This window comes from Neofelis nebulosa, chromosome 1 (assembly GCF_028018385.1).
Source record: "Neofelis nebulosa isolate mNeoNeb1 chromosome 1, mNeoNeb1.pri, whole genome shotgun sequence".
Lineage (NCBI taxonomy): Eukaryota > Metazoa > Chordata > Mammalia > Carnivora > Felidae > Neofelis > Neofelis nebulosa.
In genome coordinates this window covers 152,795,334-152,811,180 of record NC_080782.1, presented here as the reverse complement: position 1 = coordinate 152,811,180, position 15,847 = coordinate 152,795,334, and the positions used below count along the sequence as shown (strand labels likewise).

The following is a 15,847-nucleotide window of genomic DNA, read 5'->3' as shown; positions in this document are numbered from 1 at the left end:
TGGGTACAAGTTTTATTATGAATTTGGGATTTCATTTCTCTGGGATAAACACCAAAAACAGCAACTGTTGCATTACATGTTAGCTATGCGGTTGGTTTTGTAACTGACTGCCACCCTCTTTTCCAGATGGAGTGTACCATGTTACATTCCTGCCAGCAATGCATAATCAATCCTGTTTCTCTGCCTCCTCGCCAGCACTGGGTGTTATCTCTATTTTTTATTTTAGCCATCCTGCTAAGTGTAGAGTGATGTCTCGCTGGGGTTTTGATCAGCATTTCCCTGGTGGCTAATGATGGTGAATATCTTCCATGTTATTTGCCTTCAGGGTGTCCTCTGGTGTGAAACATCTGGACATGTCTTTTGCTCCTGTTCTAACTGGATTTTTAATTTCTTTTTTTTTTATTGTTTACTGTTGACCATTCTTTATATACACAGTAAAACTGGATTGTGAACAACTTGTTCTGCGAGCATTCCACAAGATGAGCAAACATTTCTAATAAATTTTAACTTGATAAACTGAGCGATGTGTTGCAATATGAGTAGTATGTGACACTGAATGTCACATGATTACAACTGAGTCAATGGTTCTCTCTCTCTCTCTTTCTCTCTTTCTCTCTCACTGCAGGATTGTGGGTGATTGCCTTCTATGCTCAGATGCTCATGCTCAGTCTCAGGCCATGGCATTTCACATAAATCAGTGGTTTTTCAAAACATTGGAAGGTGCCCACAACTGGCACTTGTGCTTTTTTTTTTTTTTTTTTTTTGTCACTTCCAATCACCTATGGATGGCCCTTTGCTTTTCCATACAAGAGTGAGCTTAGGTAGGAATGCTTAGCTTCATTCTAGGTCAGGCTGCCTGCAGATATAGATCATTTCCTCTGCCGCCTTATTGACAGTTACATTCAATATGTGACAAGAATTTATTAATACTGTAGTGAGGTCAACATCCATGTGAGTGTATAAAATGGCCCCCATGCAGAAGGTTCCATGGAACCAATAGATAGCAGTGATTCCATTAGTGATAGTGAAGGTTGCCCTACACAATAATCCTCCTCTCCCTTGTCTCCCTTACACCAGCCACAAACGTTTTCAGGGTAAGTACATGTTAATTTTTCTTTATATTTTGTATTTTCTTGATTATTTTGCATTATATTACAGTATTGTAATCATTTTTATATGAGTATTTGGGGGCTGTGGAGCAAATCATCTGAGTTTCTATTATTTCTTATGGGGAAATTTGCTTTGATATACGAGCACTTTGGATTACAAACATGCTTCCGGAATGAATTATGCTCACAAACCAAAGTTTTCCTGCACATATATTTCATGCTTTCCTTATTTTTATTGGTTTCAGAGGTAGAATTTATTGTATTTATTTTTAGATAAAGTCCTTTACTAGATATGTGGTTTGCAGATACCTTCTCCCATCCTGTACTCTGACAACCCTCTGCACGGGGTCTTTCTCAGAGCAAACATTCATAACTTTTACCAATTTTCCCTTTTATGGGTGTGCTTAGTATCAAATCTAAGAAGTGTTCTCCTGGATCCTAAATATTTTTTCCTATTTTTTTTTCCTGAAACCTTCATAGTTTTGTATTTAACATTTACATATATAGTCCATTTTGAGCTAATTTTTATATAAAGCCAAGGTCTAATTCTTTGCCTATAAATGTCCCAATGACTCCAGCACTACTTGAGATTCTATCCTTGAATCTGAAATTCTATCCTGCCTCCACTTAATTGCCCTTGCACTTCTGTCAACAATCAAATGGATGTACTTGTCCTGAGGCCCACCAGGAGTCTCGGCATTAGAATACAACATGCCTCCTGGTCCCTTATCACTCGGGAAACTTCCAGGGATTTAAGAACTGTGTGCTAGGAACCCGGAACAAGACCAAGTACATATTTCTTGTTGTGCCATAGGTAACCGCCCAAGTGTGCCAGACACCTCCAAACTGTCCCAGGCCCCTCCCCAGCCTAGGCACCTCCCAAGGAGATAAGGTCTCTGCCCCCACCCCAGCCACAAGATATGAGGCTCCACATCCTGTCCGACCCAAAACCAGTGCTCTCTGGGGGCTGCCACACTCACGGTCCACACGGAGCTCTGCCTTGGTGGACGACACACCCATGCTGTTCTCAGCCATGCAGCGGTAGACACCCATGTCTGCAGGTACCACTGCAGTGATGATGAGCTGGTGGCCGCCCTGTTGGTCCTCACTGATCATGTAGTGGTCATCCTCCTCCAGCATCCTGCCATCCTTGAACCAGCACACGGTGGGCACCGGCTGGCCTGTCACCACACAGTCGAAGCTCACGGGGTACCCGTCCTGCACCTCCTGATTCTGCAGCTCAGTCAGGAACACTGGGGCTGGGAGGGTCAGGCAAAGTATGCAGTGAGCTGGCCCCAGGGTCTCCACCAGTCAGCCCAGTTGCCAGCGGCTCAACGTGCATCCAGTTCACGGCACCCATTCACGTGGGAGTGCTTGCAGACCCCGGGGCTAAACACAATTCTGCGTCTGCCAGCTTCACCCCTGTTCTCTAGGAGGATCCTCTCCTTGCCAGCCTGCATCTCAAGCCACTGAGAAGCCAGAGGGATAGTGGGCAGGAAACAGGTAGGAGGAGCAGGTAAGGAGAGACATAAGTCGTGTGGGCTGCAAGCGTGAGAATGGCCCATAATTGCACAGGGGAGGTTTCCAGACATGAGGCCATGGGGGTTATATACCTTCTTTACTCCTAGGGAAACACAAGGGAATGATGGAGTAGCTTTAAAAGTAATGCTGGAGCAGAAGATGGGGGCCGTGGAATGCCACCTTTTATACTGGTTTTACCCCAAACCCTCACGGAGCAAACACAAACTCTGGAAAGTCCATATTCCTATACCCACTTCATAGACAACACTGAGGCTCAGAGTGGCTAGCATGTAACAGACAGAGCTGGACTTAAACCGAGCTCTAACCCCAAATTCAGGGCTCCTCCAGCTCGGGGCAGCTGCATCCGCAGTGGCCCCAAGCTGGAGCCCAGCCAGCTCCCTGAGTCTTCAGCTGACCCAGGTCACACCGGCCCTGCCCCTCCCCCTCCCGGCCCTGCTCCACCCTCCCTTCCAGGCCCCCTCTCGCCCTCCCTTCCAGGCCCCTCTCCACCCTCCCTTCCAGGCCCCGCCCCACCTTCCTTTCCACGCCCCGCCCCATCCCATTCTAGGCTCCACCCTTTACCGCCCCAGCCCTCCTCATCCCAGGCCCCTCCCCCTTCCAGGCCCCGCCCCCTCTTTCCCTACCCCGCCCTCCCTTTCCAGCCCCGCTCCTCCTCTTCCAGGACCCACCCTCTCCCTTCCTGTCCTCCCCCTCCAAGCCCTGACCCCGCCTCTCCCCCTTGTCGCCCCTCCCCCTTCCTGGTCCCGCCCCTCCCCTTCCCGCCCTTCCCCTCCAGACCCTGCCCCCACCCCTCCTCCCTTGTCGCCTCTCCCCCTTCCGGCCCAGCCACCGACAGCGCGCAGACTCACCGGCGTCTGTGGTCAGCGGCCGGGGCACCACCTCCTGAGCTGCTGCGGGGGCAGGAGCCACCTTGCTGATGCGCATCTCCACCCCCCGGGGCCCCTGCTCTGACAGGCTGATGTCCACGCCGATGCCCATGGTGCCAAACATCTCCCGGAAGCAGGTGACCGCACGGTGGGCCTCGGCAAGCGCCTCGAAGCGAATGTAGACAAAGTGCTCTTCTTCGCGGTACGTCCGCCAGTCCCCCGGCTCCTCCGCCTCCGCCGGGCCCTCGTCTGCGCTCAGGAAGATCTCTTCGTCCGATACTTCGGCCGGGCCCTTGGTGCGGAACAGGCGGTGCAGCCGCCGGGCTGCTCGGCGGAAGGCGTCATCCAGCTCGCCCCCAGAGGAGCTCTCCGCCTCGCTCTCCGTCCCGCTGACTACCACACAGGCGCTGTGGGCCACGTGGCCGAACTTGCTGCTCACCTGGCAGGTGTAGCGGCCAGCGTCTGCACGGCCCAGGCCTGTCACCAGCAGACAGCAAGTGCCGTCCCCAAGCTGGTCGATGTGGTGGTGCCGGCCGTCAGTCAGCTCCACGCCGTCCTTCAGCCAGCGAGCACGCACATCCGCCTTGCTGGACACCACACACTCCAGACGCAGGACATCCCCCACCTGTGCCTCAGTGTCCCCAAACGTGCGGGAGAACACGGGTCCTTCCTGCTGCTTCATCTCTTTGCGGACCTTGTAGCCTTTGAAGGCAGCCTGGATCTTCACCGCTGCCTTGTCCATGGACAGGTCACCCAGGTCTTCAGCCCTCAGGTTTCCCAGGGGTGGGTGAACTGCAGGTAGCTGTTCCTGATGCTTCTGTGGCTTCCCAACTGCAGGGATCCCAAGCTGTGTGCACAGGTAAGGCGGGGAAACTGAGGCCCATGACGGAGAAAGGACAGTGCAGGGACATACAGGAAGCTGGAAGCAAAGCTCATGTTTCACTTCACCATGCTGCTCTGCCTTCTGCCTGCCTGAAATTGCATAACTTTCACAGAGGCTGGATGCTTATGACTCCTATTGCCACCGAGAGGCAAGCCCACCCTCCCTGAAATCATTTCTAATGGTTACCTGGACAGGGACTGACAGGTTGTGAGGAACACCACAGAGAGACCAGTTTAGCTCTTAGCAGCCAGGTGGATGGTGGGTGGGAGGATGCATGGGTGGTGGGAGATGGGTGGGTGGATGGTGGATGGATGGGTGGGTGGGTGGGGGATGGTGGATGGATGGGTGGGTAAGTGGTGGATGGATGGATGGTGAATGGTGGATGGGTGGGTGGGTGAATGGTGGATGGATGGATGGATGGATGGGTGGTGGATGGGTGGGTAAATGGTGGATGGATGGATGGATGGATGGATGAATAGTGGATGGATGGATGGGTGGGTGGGGATGGTGGATGGAGGGATGGGTGGTGGATGGGTGAATGGTGGATGGATGGATGGATGGATGGGTGGGTAAATGGTGGATGGATGGATGGATGGATGGATGGATGAATAGTGGATGGATGGATGGGTGGGTGGGGATGGTGGATGGAGGGATGGGTGGTGGATGGGTGAATGGTGGATGGATGGATGGATGGGTGGATGGATGGTGAATGATGGATGGGTGGGTGGATGCATGGATGGGTGGGTGGTGGATGGGTGGGTGAATGGTGGAAGGATGGATGGATGGTGAATGGTGGATCGATGGATGCATAGATGGGTGGGTTGGTAGTGGATGGATGGATGCATGGACAGAGAATGGATGGCAGATGAGTGGTGAGTGGATAGGTGGTTGTATAAATGGATGTTAGATGTACAGATGTATGGATAATGGAGAAATGGGTGGGCATATGGCTGATGAAGATCTGAGACATCCAGGCCTCTCTTCAAAGGCCACACTGGACACTCACCTTGCTGGCCAGTGGTGAGGTGCTGGGCTTCCCAGCCTTCTTGAGGTAGGTAACCAGGGAGGGAGTGCCTGCCCGGGACTCATCGTCAGAGCTGGTATGCGAGAGGTCGGCTTCGCCAGTGCGTGCCAGCTCGTCTGCTGTGGAGTAGTCCTCAGAGAGGTCTGGGGCCACTTCTTCTACCTCCTGCCGCGGGCGTGGTGAACGACCATCCTCCTCGGGCAGCTCACTGATGGAGTCCAGCGTGGGTTCACGGCTCATGCGACGCTTCCGGGCCAGGGCCTCCCACAGCAGGTGCAGGTCACCCTCCTGGGCTGCCTCGGGGGGCAGGCTGGGCTGTGCAGGGGTCTCGTCCTCAGATCCCGTGGTCAGCACCACTAAGAAGGACAGGAGACTGGTCAGCAGAGTCGGGACAGACCCTCGACCCCAGGCTGGCCATGGCGGCTGTGTGGTTCCCCTCAGTAGGCCTCTGGCACCTCCCTGGGCCACCAGGGTTTTCTGGAGGTCCAGTCTTTATGAAGTTTCAGAGGCTCTGAACTGCTCTCTCAGCCTCAGCTTCCCCTGCTGAAGCCAGACTTCACCCTACCTTGGGCACCTGCACAGGAGGAGTGAGCCCAGGGGAGCACGGGGCCAGGATCAGTGCAGATGCAGTGGGACAAATAGTGTGAGGGGGTTCAGAGCACAGGGGAAGGTGGTCAGAGTGGGGAGGCTCATAGCGGGGGGTTCAGAGCACAGGGGAGAGGTGGTCAGAATGGGGAGGCTCATAGTGGGGGGTTCAGAGCACAGGGGAAGGTGGTCAGAGTGGGGAGGCTCATAGTGGGGGCTTCAGAGCACAGGGGAGAGGTGGTCAGAGTGGGGAGGCTTATAGTGGGGGTTTCAGAGCACAGGGGAGAGGTGGTCAGAGTGGGGAGGCTCATAGTGGGGGGCTCAGAGCATAGGGGAGAGGCCATCAGAGTAGGGAGGCTCATAGTGGGGGTTCAGAGCACCAGGTAAAGGTGGTCAGAGTGGGGAGGCTCATAGTGGGGGGGTCAGAGCACAGGGGAATGTGGTCAGAGTGGGGACGCTCGTAGTGGGAGGTCTCAGAGCACAAGAGGTCCCTGTGCATGAGGAGGAGGCTCAGAAGGCAGGGTCCGAGAGCTTAGGGGACCAGCAGTGGGTACCAAGGGATGTGTTGGCCAGGACGTGCTCAGGGAGCAGTGTGGCTTGAGGTACCAGCTCTATGATTTGTGACAAGAGACTCAGCCACACGGGTCTGTGCATCTCCCCACCAGACCTCAGTCTTCTTTGGTGTGAGAGGGGCTCCCCAGGAGGATCAAGGAGCTAATGAAGAGGAGGGGCTGGCTTACCCCCACCCGCCCCACCCTACCCCCACCCCCACCTTAGCTGGGTCCCAAGGACACACCCTGGAAGGAGGCAGCTGCAGAGGAGGCCGGGTCTCTGGTGAGGCCACAGTGGTACTCCCCCTGGTCCTCCGCTGAGAAGCCCCGGATCACCAGCATCCGCCGCTGACCCTGGCAGAGAACCTGGAAGCGCCCGCTGGGTTGGATGACCTCCGCCCCCTTCAGCCACACCACCTCGCCCGCCTCAGCCACCTCGCACTCCAGACACACGTCCTCGCCGGCAGCCACCTGCCGGCTCTCGGGAGCGAGAGGTGTGGGAGCTGGGTGCGCAGGAACCGGGGCCACAGGCACGGGGACTGAAGACACGGGGGTGGGGACCGCAGGCACGGGGGCGCTGGCCGCAGGCACCGGCTCCAGGGGCTCTGCCGGAAACAAAGTCACTTCAGAAAGGACGCGCTGGGGCTCTCCATCTTGGGGAGGTCTGGAGCACTCCAGGCGGGACTACCACCACCCACCTTAGGAAGGCCAGCCACTCACCGAGCTTCACTGTCTGCGGCAGGTGCACGGGCTCCCCAGCCCCCGCTGGGCCCACTGCTGCCACGCGGAAGCGGTAGGTCTCCCCGGGGGCCAGGCCGTCCACCACGCACTCAGGCCCAGGCACCAGCTCATGGCACAGCCGCCACTCGCCTGTGGCCGCCGCCTTCATCTCCACCCTATAGCCGCAGAGACCGCCTCCACCGTCGCTTGCAGGCGCCACCCAGGACAGCGTTACTGAACGGCCGCTGCGCGCCACCACCTCTGCGTCCTCTGGAGGGTCTGGGAGGCCTGCGGGGACGGAGCTGGTCAGTGGAGGCTCCCCGTCCGCGCCCGCGGGTGCCCAGGCCTGCCTGCCTGGTTTCTGATCCTGGGGTGAGAAGTGGGCACTGGCCCACGAGCCCCTGTACTTGGTGGCCCCGACCGTCTGAGAGCACAAAGGTCGTGCGCTTCAGAGCCAGGAAGACAGTGTACCCTGAGCCTACCTGGATGGCAGCCTCTGGGGCTGGAACAGCAGAACCCTGGTCGCAACCTGCCTGCCCGCAGGCGGCCCAAACCACCCACCTAGTACGGTGAGCCGCGCGGAGGCCACAGCGTCGCGGGCGGCGAAGGTGACCTCGCCAGCGTGCTGTGGCTGGGCACTGCGCAGCTGCAGGGTGTGGTGGCTGCCGTCGGCGGTGACCGTCCAGTTGCAGTCGTCCGGCTGCACGGCGGCCCCGTTGATGTACCACGTCGCCTCGCCCACCGGCACCGCCTCACTGAGCGTGCAGCTGAAGCGGACCTGCCCACCGGCTCGCACGGCCGCGTCCTGCGGGGACTCCAGTACCTCCAGGCGCCAGCCTGCGGGGTCCGGGGTATGCGGTGAGCGTGCCGGCCTGGAGGCAGGGCTGGGAAACCTCCCGGCCACCAGGTCCCGCCAGCCCCGCCCCCCTGCTCCTGGCAGAGAAGGAAGTCCGGCATCTGGCAGGAAGGGTCTCAAAAGACCGACGCCCCCCCTCCACCGCCAACGTCCTCAGCCCCCAGCCCTGTACCTCCACAGCGAGGATGCGGTGGGAGGGGTCTCAAGAGACCCCACACACCCGCTGAGCGGCAGCCGGTGGGAGGGGTCTCCAGATACACGCCCCCCCCCCCCGCGAGGCCTCAGCCCCGCCCCGCACCCCTAACCTCTGACTGTGAGGAACGCGGACGTCACCACGTCCCCTGCCAGGAAGGTCACCCGGCAGCTGTCCTGCGGCCGCAGGTTTTTGAGCAGCAGCAGGTGCCGCAGGCCGTTCTCGAAGTAGACCACCTCCGCGTTCTCGGAGGTTCGCACAGGCTCGTCGTCCAGCAACCAGGTGTGGGCGGCCACCTCGGGGCGGGACAGCTGGCACTCGAACAGCGCCTCGCCGCCTTCGAGTGCGTCCACGTTCTCCAGGCCGCGCACCACTGTGTTCTTGGCTGCAGGGAAGGCGGCGGCTCAGGGTGCGCTGGGGCCCTCTGCCCCAGGGCCCCCTGCAGAGTTACGTGAAAGAGCCCACCCCCATTAGAAGGGCTTAAGGGCTGACCAGCATGTGGCCCAGTGGAGGGCAGTGCACGGTGTCCACATGGGGCCACCACGGGGGCCTCTTGAGGCCCTGCCCACTCCCATACCGTCACCACGCTGGTAGCCTGCCTTGGCTGGTGGTCAGGGAGGGGATGCTTCTCCATACCAGACAGGTGAGAAGCCTCACAGGTATTCCCAAAGCTGACCAGCCCACAGCCAGGCTCAAACCCTGCCCCCAGCAAGAGTTATATGCCCCTGCCCAGGTTGCAGTGTGGGACTCTGAAAATGGCCCCCTTTCTTCCCAATCCTCATCCAGCACTATCAGACATGCTGGGCTGCTCCCCTCACTACAGGGACCAGAGAGACCCCTGCCCTACTTCCCCACCCCTCTCCAGCTCTCTCGTTCGCACAGTACACCAGACTTAATAGGTGGATGTGTGTTTGATGTGTTAAGCCATGAGCTCAGGACTGGGCTTGCCTGGCCCCAACAGCAGCCCAGGCTTACCACCTGCCACGGCCCATTCCCATGATACACCGCCTGTACAGTGATGCCAGTGGGAAGTCTGAGCAACTTCCTGGAGGAGGAAGAATCTCAGGCTGGGCATGACTGAGCTGGGCAGGGCACATGTGAGGCAGGAAAGGAGAACCAGGTGACCCAGGGCTGGTCTGGATGCTGGGAAGGGTGTGACCTTGACCCACATGACTTCAGGAAGCCGCTACAGAGCCTGACCTGGGCAATGGGGGATGGGGCAACCACAGCCCCAACTGCTCTCTGGGATACATACCCAACTAGAACCTATTCACAGCCCTAGTGCTCAATCCCAGCTTATCCACAGAGTACACATGCCCTGCAGGTAGGGGCATCTGCTCTGGACACGAAGCCCCAGGGAGTGAATGGGGTAGGGCATCTCAAAGCAGACATCCCCACAGGACCCACCCATGTCCCTCTTCTGGCCACCATCCCACTCCCGGGCTCCTCATACCACAGACCAGACTTCCCCACATCCCAGCTCCTTTCCTGCCCACATCAGAATCAACAGCACCAATGGGGGTTAGACATCCCAGATGTCAAAGCAGCAGTGAGCCCCTGCCCTTTCTGCCTCTCTGGGCTCCACTGTACACTACCCATCCCAGAGGGTCTCATGCCTCAGCTGCACCCCCCGCCTCCCTCAGGTCTGGGCTCAAAGGGCAGCCCCTCCCCATAGCTGCTGTCATGTCTAACTTCAGCTCCCAGAGGGACAGCCCCCTGGAGGGAGAGATTGCTGTCTATTCCGAGCTGTGCCTCCCGGGACCAGAAAAAGGTGTTTTAAAAACATCACTGTTTACAGAACCAGGACCTGCTTGTCCTGGCTTGGATGGCCCTCTCACTACCGCCTCCAGATCACTCCTCACTGGGCAGTGTTCCGATCTTCCCAACCAGGAACTGGCAGCGGCCAAATGATGTCCCTCCCCTGGGGGCTGCAGTCAACTGCCCCCCCCCACCCCTGGTCCCCCACAGGGGGACCTTGCTGTGTCCCCCTGGGACACAAGGGTATCCTTGCTGTGTGCAGACAGGGACACAGGGCTCCAGTGCCCCACCTAAGATCAGGGACTCAGGGCATGCAGCCCAGTACCTCCCTCCTGTCCCATCAGGCAGCTCCAGGAAGAGCAGAGGCCTGCCTGTTGGGGCCCTGTCTTTCCAGCACGGCCACATAATGCTGACTGTCACACCCGCCTCTGCACCAGGAAGGATGGCCCCAACCACGCTGGAGCCGTGCAAGGCCTCACCTTGCACCTGCAGCAGGGCCACCACACGGGTGCCCGCAGCCTCACAAGAATAGATGCCACTGTCGCAGGGCAAGGCCGGCCTGAACGACAGCCTGGCCACGGTCCAGTCCTGCTCTATGATGACACGGCGCCCGTCAGCGCACACCTCTTGCTCGTCCATCTTCCACGTGGCCTGCACAGGCCTCGAGTACTGGCAGAGGAGCTCGGCTGGGCCGCCCTCCTCCACGGCCAGGTCCTGCATGGCACTGACCACCTCCACCGTGGGATCTGTCGGCCGACACCCCGGTCATGTGTCAGCTGGTGCAGCGTGGCTGCACCCCACCCGCCCTCTGCTCTCAGCAGCTCAGCAGCAAGCAAGCGGTGGGGGTGGGGGGCTGCGGCAGGAGGAGAACCCATCGCGGCAGCCCAGGGCCCTCCTCATGGGGGAAGCTGTGCCCTCCCTGGGGTAGATGGCACTGGAGGCTTGGCCTCTGTCAGGGCTGGGCCCTTCCTGAACCCTCTGCCTCCCTCCCCAGCCCTGGTCCAGGGCATGCTTTGCCTCAGCAGGGACACAACACCCCTGCTCAGGGTCTATGAACTCTGCTGGGCCCATGGCACCCCCAGGGGCCTCGCCAACCTCGGGGTCCCTGTCCCGTCTCAGCCTGCTGAAATCCTACTCAATAACTGATCTGCCCCTTGGACATGGGCGAATGTCTGCACTTATTCCACAGAAGCACCGAGTGAAGCCTTGTTGGCCAGCCATCCTGGAGGACCGGACACCCCACTGTCATCCTCCCCAAAGATGGATCTTTCCCAGATGGTCACAGGACCCCAACTGAGCCCACAGCAAGGGAAGCATTGGTGAGCAGGGACAGAGCAGGCCAGGCCCAGGACCAGGAAGGGGGCTCTCACTCCCCAGCTGCCCTCTGGGAGAGCACCTGAGGGATAGACAGCCACAGAATGGTGACCAGGCAGGAAGCCAGGCCTGGCGCCCCACAGGGAGGTGGGCATGGGGTTGGCTTCACCTCTCCCCAGCCTGGCCTCCTCCTCCACAAATCGGTACAGCAGACCTCCCACCATGCCTGCCCACGGCACACGCAGAGCGATGCCCAGCTCGAGTCCTGGGGCCAGCCCTGGACCCGGCACCCTGGAAGCCCGCAGCAAGCGTTCAGGGTCAGCAGATACAGAAGCGTCAGCTCAGGGCAGGGTCCCATTGGCCAATACCTTTGACCAACAACTTGGCCGTGGAAACCAGGGGCCCTGCACGGTAGGTGATGGTGCCTGAGTCAGCAACCCCCAGGCCCGAGAGTGTGAGGGAGTGGAAGGTCCCGTCACGCACGGAGATAGCACTCTGGGGACCATCCTGCAGCAGGGTGCCATCCAGCCACCAGCGGGCCTCCGGCCCCCCCGCACAGGACACCTCACAGGAGAATGTGGCCGCCTCCCCCGCAAAGACGTCCACGTTCTGCAAGCCACGTACCAGGCGTGGTACTGCCTCTGTGCAAGAGGGCAAAAGGAGGGGGTCTGGGCACCCTGGGTCTGTGGAGCCAACCTGGGGTCTGCAGAGGCTGCCTTGGGGCTGAGACAAGAGGTCCACCCAGGCCAGCTGACCCACCTTGCTTGCAGAATGAGACACAGAAACCACCCACAGCAAGCCCATGGGAGGGCAGCTTAGCCCCCCTGTACCCAACACCCCCATTGGGACATGTCCTATTTCACCACAGGAGACTGGTCACCTGCATCCACGCCCTTTTCAGGAGGCAGAGCAGACAAGCCCTAAGGCTTCAATCCTTGGGGGGTGGGTGTGGGGTGGGAAGAAGTCATGGGGCCCCCTGCTCTCATAAAGTGCGGGATCTCCCTTGGGAAGTAAGACCGCCATCCCTGGGCATTTGGAAGTAGATGTTTCTCCTGTCCCCAGAGGTCCATTTACCCAGACGTGCCCCGAGGTCCTTCCAGCCCTCAGATTCTCGGGCCCTAATGTTGCATGGCAACTGCCCCTTGCCCTGTCACACAGTGGGGCTTGAACCCAGGGGCTTCCCAGATGCAGACGATGCCTGCTGTGTACCCCTGTACCCACCATGGCTGGGCCCTCCTGCAGAAGACCCCCCATACCCTTCCCGGGGTACACCATTGATATTCCAGCCCCCACCTTCCCTCCTATCCTTTCCCAAAAGTGCACACCTGACCATGTCCCCACCCTACTGCATCATCTCCCCATTCTCGTCTCCAACAGAGCTCCCAAGCTTGTCCATTTACCACCTACCAGGACACCCATTTGTACCCCACCCCCATGCTCATGGCCCTCCCATAAGACCATGGCCAGGTATCTTTACATCAGTCAGCACACTTCAACTGGGGACACCAGGCCAAGAGGGGCCAAGGCACAGCCCTCAGTGGGACCTGTAAGGCTCAATCCACTCCCACGCTGCCCCCTCACAGACACCCACTCTTAAGAACACACAGGCCCTTCCTGGACCCACCTGGATCACAACACCCAGGATACTTCCCCTCTCCCATCACTCAGCTGGAGGGCACTGCACTCTGGTGCCTTTCTCAGCCCCCCAGTTCACAGAGCTGACTGCGTCTGTCCACCCTCTCAAGATCTGGGCTGGTGGGGCACCTGAGACTCAGGACACACTCCATCTCTATGTCTAACTCTACCAGCAGACTGGGGACTCCCTGATGGCACAGCTTCAGGCCCTCTCCAGGTAGAGGCATGTGGGGTAGATTGATGCCAGGTGGATGGATGGATGTCCATGGATGGATGGTGGGTAAACAGATGGATGGTAAGTGAACAGATGGATGATAGGTGGTAGATGGATGAGTGGATGGATAATGGATGAACAGATGGACAGTAAATGAACAGACGTATGGTGGACAGATAGATGAGCAGTAGATAGATGGATGAATGAAGGATGGTTGGATGAATGGTGGATGCATAAATGTTGGGTGGGTAGATGAGCAGATAAACGGATGGTAAATGGACAAAAAGGTGGTGAATGTGTAATGGATGAATGTGTAGATGAATGATAGATGGTGGATGGATGGATCATGGATGAATAGATGGTAGATGGATAGATGAGCAAATATATAAGTGGGTGGTGATTGGACAGATGGATGGGTGGTGGATGGAAGAGTAGATGGACAACAGATGGATAGATGGATGGTAAATGGAAGGATGGATGGATGGATGGATGGATGGATGGATGGATAGTAGGTGGGTGAATGGTAGATGAATGGATAAGCATATAGGTAAACAGATGATACATAGACAAAAACATGGGTGGTGAACGTGTAGTGGATGGACATGTAGATGAATGATGGATGATGGATGCATTGGGCCAGCTTGACAACCAGGAGTAAGACAGCACAGGAGAAGCTCTCAGGGTCAGGCACTCAGAGATGACCAGCTCTGGGGACAAAGTATAACCCAAGTTGAAGGTCTTTAGGTCCTCCCTACATGCCTGGGACCTTGTATGCTGTTGTATAAAACCACATGTGTCACTTGGAAACCTGTGGATGTGCAGGCATGTATCAATGTAGACATGATTATCTACATGGCACACACAGGCGTGTGCCACAAGAGTAGACATTCACAGGGGAGAAATCCCAAAGGCCCAGGCCCACATCTCCCTCCTGTGGACAGCACTAATCCAATACTGGGATCCCACACACACTATCCTTCTGGTGTGTGACTTTAGCCATCAAGGGGTGGACAGTCACCATCCCAAGGTAAGATCACCTCTGGAAGGCATGGGCTTCTGGCCACACCACTGCCAACAGCTCCCCAACTAAGGAAATACAGACATCCGCAAGCAAGGGGCTGGTTAGGAGAGGGGGCTGCCCACCTGTGACCTTCAGCTGGGCTTCTGAGCTACATGAGCCCATTTGGAAGCTGATGGTTCCCGCATCTTCCAGGGTCACCTGAAGGAGAGAGGGGGTCTGTTCCATCTCTGCAGGCCTCCAGCCAGGTCCGAATGGAGTGGGAACCTCCCCTCCACTCCCCAGGGAGCACCATGGCTGGCCCCCAAACAGGTCCGAATGGAGTGGGAGCCTTCCCCCCCACTCCCCAGAAAGCACCATGGCTGGCCCCCAACCAGGTCTGAATGGATGGGAACCTCCCCCTGGCCATTACCCAGAGAGCACCCCAGCTGGCTCCCAGCCAGGTCTTAATGGAGTGGGAGCCTTCCTCCCCACTCCCCAGGGAGCACTGTGGCTGGCTCCCAGCCAGGTCTTAATGGAGTAGGAGCCTCCCCCCCCCCAGTCCCCAGGGAGCACCCCAGCTGGCCCCCAGCCATGTCTGAATGGAGTGGTAATCTATCCCCCCCCCACTCCCCATGGAGCACCATGAATGGGGCAGGACCCAGAGAAGCCACCTTGTGCAGGGTGAGCAGATGCAGTGTGCCATGCTCCACGGTGATGTCATTCATCTCATTGGCCTGCAGGGGCACCCCTCCCAGGGCCCAGCGGGCCTCCTGGCTGCAGGCCCTGGATAGCTGGCACCGGAAGTGGGCGTCCTGGCCCTCACTGAGCTGTACATCCTGCAGGGGCTCCAGGATGCTCACATCAGGGACTGCACAGCGGACACACAGCGTGGGCCTCAGCATCCGGGATGCCACTGCCGACTGTCAGGGGTGCCTCCCAGCACCCCATCCCACTTCCTGAACACAAGCATGTGGGGCACCCCTCCATCACACCTCCACTGTCCCCAAGTCACCCTTCACAGGGCCACTTCCCCACCCGTCCCTCAGACCCGGGGACAGGGACCCCGGCATTTGTCTCTGGCATACAGAGGGCTTGAGCTTGTGTGGCACCCGTTACCTCGGACAGTGAGCTGGGCAGAGGATGTGTGGGCGCCCACGTGGAAGGAGACGGTGCCCGCATCCTCAGGGGTCACACCCTTCAGCCGCAGCGTGTGGGTGCGGCCACCCCGCACAGCCAGCTCTGTCACCTCGTTGTTCTGCAGTGGCAGGCCCTGGAGGTGCCACTCCACAGCCGTGGCCCCAGCCCGTGACACCTCACAACTGAACTCCACCTCCCCGTCGACCTGCACCTCGGCATCCTCCAGCCCCCGCACAATGGTCACCTCAGGCTCTGGGGGGTGTAGGCGATGGGGTCCCTTTACCAGCCACACCAGTGCACCAGGCCCACCTCCCACTCCCCTCCTCCAGCAAGTCTTCTTGAACATCCTCCCACTCTCCCCCTGCCACAGCCTCTATTTGCCATGCACCACCTTTGTCTCCATGACACTTAAGTCTGGGCACTCAGAAGAAGCAGAGGGGTTGTGGGGTGGGGGGCTGCC

General features: G+C 58.5%; 1 protein-coding gene across 48 annotated transcripts in view; it reads right to left on the bottom strand.

Moving 5' to 3' along the window:
• Positions 1–15,847, bottom strand: part of OBSCN (obscurin, cytoskeletal calmodulin and titin-interacting RhoGEF) — a 198,606-nt gene that overhangs the window by 41,981 nt on the left and 140,778 nt on the right. For 42 of the 48 annotated variants that reach the window (XR_009264959.1, XM_058740572.1, XM_058740604.1 and 39 more), the window contains 12 exons: positions 15,367–15,639; positions 14,922–15,118; positions 14,394–14,469; positions 11,770–12,042; positions 10,567–10,833; positions 8,442–8,714; positions 7,842–8,117; positions 7,281–7,568; positions 6,806–7,165; positions 5,407–5,780; positions 3,500–4,364; positions 2,090–2,368 (listed from right to left, as the gene is read on the bottom strand). Coding sequence is in view for 47 of the 48 variants with exons in the window: in XM_058740572.1 (XP_058596555.1) it covers positions 2,090–2,368; positions 3,500–4,364; positions 5,407–5,780; positions 6,806–7,165; positions 7,281–7,568; positions 7,842–8,117; positions 8,442–8,714; positions 10,567–10,833; positions 11,770–12,042; positions 14,394–14,469; positions 14,922–15,118; positions 15,367–15,639 (3,801 nt within the window). In the remaining variant the exon portion in view is untranslated. The remainder of the gene's footprint in view (positions 1–2,089; positions 2,369–3,499; positions 4,365–5,406; positions 5,781–6,805; positions 7,166–7,280; positions 7,569–7,841; positions 8,118–8,441; positions 8,715–10,566; positions 10,834–11,769; positions 12,043–14,393; positions 14,470–14,921; positions 15,119–15,366; positions 15,640–15,847) is intronic. The other 6 variants (XM_058740666.1, XM_058740745.1, XM_058740750.1 and 3 more) reach the window with 2 other exon arrangements.